This window comes from Abrus precatorius, unplaced genomic scaffold (genome assembly GCF_003935025.1).
Source record: "Abrus precatorius isolate BTA unplaced genomic scaffold, Abrus_2018 Scaffold4, whole genome shotgun sequence".
NCBI classification, from domain to species: Eukaryota; Viridiplantae; Streptophyta; class Magnoliopsida; order Fabales; family Fabaceae; genus Abrus; species Abrus precatorius.
Window position 1 is genome coordinate 19402438 of NW_020874384.1, and position 6195 is coordinate 19408632.

General features: G+C 35.7%; 1 protein-coding gene across 1 annotated transcript; it reads left to right on the top strand.

Annotated features, from left to right (window-relative positions):
* The first annotated feature begins 288 nt into the window (after positions 1–288).
* On the top strand, positions 289–5903 carry LOC113865796 (wall-associated receptor kinase-like 14). Its single transcript, XM_027500546.1, has 3 exons — positions 289–1116; positions 4210–4293; positions 4464–5903. The coding sequence occupies exons 1-3, from the start codon at positions 381–383 to the stop codon at positions 5756–5758; spliced, it is 2115 nt and encodes a 704-aa protein (XP_027356347.1). The 5' UTR covers positions 289–380; the 3' UTR covers positions 5759–5903.
* The last annotated feature ends 292 nt before the right edge of the window (positions 5904–6195 follow it).

Here is a 6195-nt window from a genome sequence, read left to right on the forward strand (position 1 = left end):
TTGTGTATAAATTAAAAAAGTTATTAATAATAATATTATTATGTGTTTAATAGTTTTACATATTTACAATGTGGTCTCTGTTTTCTTCTTGTTGCATTATTTAATGTGATTAAACAATTGGGTGATGAATGTGAAAAGAAGACAAAGATTAAGACAGGCGTGGAAACAGAAGAAATCTCCCACCCCCTTTGGCCCCTTTGGCCAGTCTCCTTAACGGATTCCAATCAATTTACGTTTTTCCAATGAAAACCACTCCAAAATCACATGCATTTTCTCACCTTCATAGTCACACACCATCCATAAAACCTTGTCTCTTTCCCTTTCTCTTTTTGGTTTCTCCTTCAGCAATGAAAATACCCCTCCCTTAATTATTCTCTGCCATGATCACAAAACACCCACCTCTCTTCATCTTAGTTGTATTCATAATTCCCTTCCCCATAATCAACACTCAAGTGAACCACCGCGACTGCCACCAAACATGCGGTTCATCCAAACCCTTCCCTTACCCTTTCGGATTTTCCTCCGGCTGCGCCATCCGCCTCAACTGCACCCCTGACGCCGGACCCTCCGTCGGAGAATTCCCCGTCCAAACCGTAACCGCCGACAGCATAATCGTAAACATCAAAGCCCAATGCAATCGCCCATTCGATACCTTCCACCACCTCTTCAGCCACAAATACGCACCCACTTCAGAAAACGTTATCCTCTTTGACAACTGCACAGGCACCCCCTTGCCCTGCTTCATACCCGAGTCTCTCGTCCGCACTCAATTCCAATCCGACGGTTGCAGCGGCTCCGGCGGCGGCAATTTAAGCTGCTACTTCGAAAAGAGCACGAAAGGGTTCGTGAGTGACCGAATACTGGAGCAAATCGAGTGCAAGCACTTTATGTCGTCGATTTCATCCAATAATTTGAGGAACAATTCGGGTGCGGTGTCCTTGGAGGTTGCTACTGTAGAACTTGGATGGTGGCTTCAGGGAGATCAATGTCAATGTTCCGATCATGCCAATTGTACCAAACTTCAATCGCCGGTTGATGGAAAGCCAGGGTTCCGGTGTCGCTGCAACGAAGGGTTCATCGGCGATGGGTTTCTGGCCGGAACAGGTTGCCACAGAGGTTAGTAGTTCTTTCTTCTTGCTGTTTTTTTTTTTAACTTATTTTCCTCGATTTATAATCACAACTATTTTTCTATAATAATAATAACTCTTTCTATATCATTAGCGTAATAACATTTTTTAATGAAAACTTTAAAGTGGTTTTGTTGTCGATTTGACTTCCCATAATGATGTCCAATTGTCCATGTTCATTCTGCCTTGATAATAATGATTAATCCATTAGATTAGTGTTCTGTTTTCATCCATTCATGTTGATAAGATGGCATTATGTTAAAAATTAAAAACATTGCGGGGCACTAGCAAATAATAATAATAACAACAAATTTTCTGACTTGAATAATAACCGCGTTAATGCTTAATAACCAATAAATAAAGCAAAGGTTTGATTCACGCTTTTATTCCGCACATCTTTAGTCTAAGCTCTTTTTCTTCGTCTCGGTAGAATGTTTACACAAACATTAATAATTCAAATCCTTTTCTGCATATTAGTCTTGTGCTGACATGAGGAGATCATGACCTTTTCCTTCTATCCGTAGGAAATAACTCTGCTGAAAATTATTCGTTTTATACATTAAGTGGCCAACCACAATGATACACGTGTATAAGATTTTAGGCCACGTTCCTTTTGAAAAAGTGAAAAAAAAAAGAAGTTGCTTTGATCTTTTAGTTTTATTGTATGCATACTCTCCATTGCATACATCACTGATAACTACATTATACAGTTTTTTTTTTTTTTTATAGTGATAAACATAAGTTTGCATTTAAGGTTTGATAATATTTTATAACTATTTTTTAAAACAAATTTTAGTGCAAATAAACGCTTTTGTAAAAAAAAATATATTTGTGAGTGTTGAAAATAAAAAAAAATGATCTGAAACAATATTACATCATATCATAATTACCAAGTTAAAAAATAGATATTAATAATTAAATAATAATGAATGATTAAAAAAATATTTTTTTACAAGAAGGAAAATATACTAAATACCAATATAAAATAATGACTGATACCTTAGAAAAATGCTGTAAAGGAAGCAAGTGGGGCCCGGGTGCAACGAATATAGGGAGAGGAGGGAAATAGATAGTGGACCTGAAACATGCGTATCACTTAATATATTGGAGAACGCCATGATTAGGGGAATTCAGGTCAACGAGACTAATCAATTACTCAAGTGGTCAAATTTTCTTTCCATAATTCGCTCCATTCAGGGCTTTTCCTTCCTTTTTCATTTCTTTCCCTTTTTGTCTATATATGAATTTTTGAAGAGTACGTTGCCAGCAAGAAAGGGAAGTTTCACCTATAACCATATTTTTTTTAATAGGTAATTTGAATTTTTTTGCTATTTTTTTAAGGACTCGAATTTGAATACTCAATCTAACCATCAAATCAGAATCGTAGGAAGCAGGCTGAATAGCTTAAATTCTGAATTGCCTGATCTTCATCCGATTACTCCAATTTGATAGTTGCGCTAATTTTGAACTTCATTAAATCTCGGTCCATTTTTAAAATCAAAGGATAATCGTTTTTTACACGTCAAAACTCAAATGCTTTCTTGAATACTTCAATAATTTCATTTATAAAGTGAATTTTAAAACTTAAGATGTAGAAGTATTCATTCGAACAGCATAATTCGTTTAGATCGGCTCACTGTAGGTCGATAAGGTTTCAGATTGAGTTGGATTGTATGTGTATATATATATATATATATATATATATATATATAAATGTTTTCAAGCTTAGCTGAATTTATCCTATACATGAGTCTAGCGTCTAGTTATTTGGGTTATTCCATTGAGTTTCACCGATTTTGATACCCTTATTTAGCTAACAATCAATAAATTTTATAAAATTATCATTTCATATTTTGAGAAGTGTATGTTGTATACTTTTGGAAAGAAGAAAGATAAGCGTGAAAGTGAAATTAAAATATAATAAATGTTATAGATAATATGCAAATAAAAAAATATAAAAAATTGAAGAGCAAAAAAGTGGATAAATATTTTAACTAGTATTTTTAAGATATTAATTAAGGAAATAATAGATATTTTTAATTAAAAACATAGTAAAATGTGTTAATAATACTTTCATAATTTTTTATTTTAAAATATTTACCATATTTTAATATATGTTAATTTAGCATTTTTAGCTTTAATTGTTTTAACTTTTAAGACTTCCGATAATCTCGCCGCATGTCATTAACGGTACAAGGCAGGACTGAAAATTTAACTCCGTTTCACTATTTTTTATTTTTTTTGGGCACTAATTTGTGAATAGAAATCAAAGATTAAAGAAGGATAGAGACAGCTAGCTGTAACCTAGTCTTGATTATTTATTTATTGCATGAACGTATTATTGATTTGAATTTCGAGAGGTAGACTCACTAATTATTTAACCAGAAATTCTCTGATATTCCGGGATCAACAATATAATATATATTAGGTGATAAAGAGGGGCCAAAGCCCCAAGAAAAATATATTATTCGATCACATTCTCTCTCCGTTTCATATGATAGGAAATAGTACGAGGAAAGTTAGACAGAGAAATCAGAGCTCTGGACTTCTGGTTTTATTAAGAAACATTATAAATAGTGAAAAAAAAATATGGTGAAACTTCGTAAATTTTTTTTCTTCTTTGAAGAAAATATAAAGAAAAAAATATTTAGATTTTCTTTTTTATTAATCTAAATAATAAAAATCTTTATTCTCTTTATTTTATCTTCATCTTTAATTTTTCTTTTCTTTTTGTCGTTTTCAATCCGCACGTACCCAGACAAGGACATAAGGGTGTCATGCCAAATATTATTATCTGATACTTTTTTTTAATGTCGTAACTTATTTAATTGCTGTTTAACTAACAGTATGGAGCAAGGGATTTCTCCCGCTAAGAATATACCTTAATTAACTATCAAGCTGTTGCTAATTGCTGTTAAACAAATTTCTCCCTTTGAGCAATCAGAGAATGAACCATTAAATCCTTAAAAGCATAACATTCCAGTTATCTGGCTGGTTCCAAAACTCCATTCTCTGTAATAATGAAGTAATGACCTTAACAGGATCAAGTTACTAACTGTATCATGTGAATTTGGACTTGTAGAAACAGCCTCCTCACCATGCAACCCGGCAAAGTACATGTCTGGTCGATGTGGAGGGACAGCGAGATTTGTTGTCTTGATTGGAGGTAACTTGTGCTTATTTCATGTTTTGTAAACTACTAGGAATTCGGAACAATCAACCACTCATCTTGTTGCTCTTCGGTGTTCAGTTTTACTAACTTAAAATGCAAAATAACTAGGAATATTAAACTCAAGATTGAGATCTTACGGTTACTCAATTAACTTAATTTTGCAGGATTTGTTTTTGGTGTTTCACTGATGATTACTCTGGGTTCCTTATGTTGTTTCTTTCGCCGGCGCTCCAAGTTGAGAGTCACAAAGAGCACAAAAAGGCGCTTAACCGAAGCAACTTGCAATTACAGCGTTCCTATCTATCCCTATAAAGACGTCGAGAGAGCCACGAATGGCTTCTCAGAGAAACAACGACTCGGAACTGGGGCATACGGGACAGTTTATGCTGGAAAACTTCACAACGACGAATGGGTTGCCATCAAAAGGATAAAACATAGAGATACCGACAGCATTGAGCAAGTAATGAATGAGATAAAGCTCCTTTCCTCAGTTAGCCACACCAATTTAGTTCGCTTGTTGGGTTGTTCCATTGACTACGGAGAACAAATCCTGGTCTATGAGTTCATGCCCAATGGAACACTAAGTCAGCATTTACAGGGGGAGAGAGGGAGTGGACTTTCATGGCCAGTTCGACTCACAATTGCCACTGAAACAGCACAAGCCATAGCACATCTTCATTCGGCCCTTAATCCTCCCATTTACCACAGAGATATCAAGTCAAGTAACATACTTTTGGACTACAATTTTGGATCTAAAGTAGCAGATTTTGGTCTTTCTAGACTTGGGATGACCGAAATATCCCACATTTCAACTGCTCCACAGGGCACCCCTGGCTACGTTGATCCACAGTACCATCAAGACTTTCACCTTTCTGATAAGAGTGATGTGTATAGCTTCGGTGTTGTTCTTGTTGAGATCATAACGGGACTCAAAGTGGTGGACTTTTCTCGTCCTCACAATGAAGTCAACCTTGCTTCTCTTGCTGCAGACAGGATCGGGAAAGGGCTTTTGGATGAGATCATAGACCCATTCCTTGAGCCCGAAGCGAGTAATGATGCTTGGACCCTCTCTTCCATACACAAGGTTGCTGAGCTGGCATTCAGATGCCTTGCGTTCCACAGAGATATGAGGCCTTCCATGACAGAAGTGGCTTCTGAGCTTGAACAACTTAGGTTGAGTAAGTGGACAACATTCGGAGACAACAATTGTATAACTTCCACCGAGTTGTCCTCTTGTTCTTCCTCCTCAAATGAAAGTGAGAAACCACTAAGCACCACAATGACCAAGGTTGGGCCAAAGGGTAAAGACCATCTCTATCTCCAAAATGGGCCCATTACTTTGAAGCCTATACAAAAGCCTAATAGTAATTCGCCGGTCTCGGTTCAAGACCAAGACCTGTGGTTGAGTGAACAGAGCTCACCTTCGTCAAATAGTTTTCCCAGTAAGACCTTTGATTGAGCTATAAGATAGAGTAAGACAGCTCTATGTTACGTCAAATACTTTGCTTGTAAATCATTTGAATGATGACCTCGAAGGAGGGAAACACACAAACCCCAAAATATCTCATCACTAAGGTGGGATGGGAGGGACATAATTCTTTTGTGTTATAAGATGGTGATTTTTAGGACAAATATAATTTATGGGAGAAATTAACCAAATCATGATTCAAGTAATGCTAGATTAATCACCAATCACTCTTTGAACATGGATTAATGAGATCTTCTTAAATTGAAAAAATATATATTTTTGATATTGTCTCCGAAATCTTAATTCAGTCAAGCATTCCATTTCCTCGCTGTTGATAATGCGTGTTACTATAATGTGGACGCATTAAACCGTAATTTTGGACGATGTGGATGGTCTGTATCTGTTAACATTATAAGTTGAGCCATGCC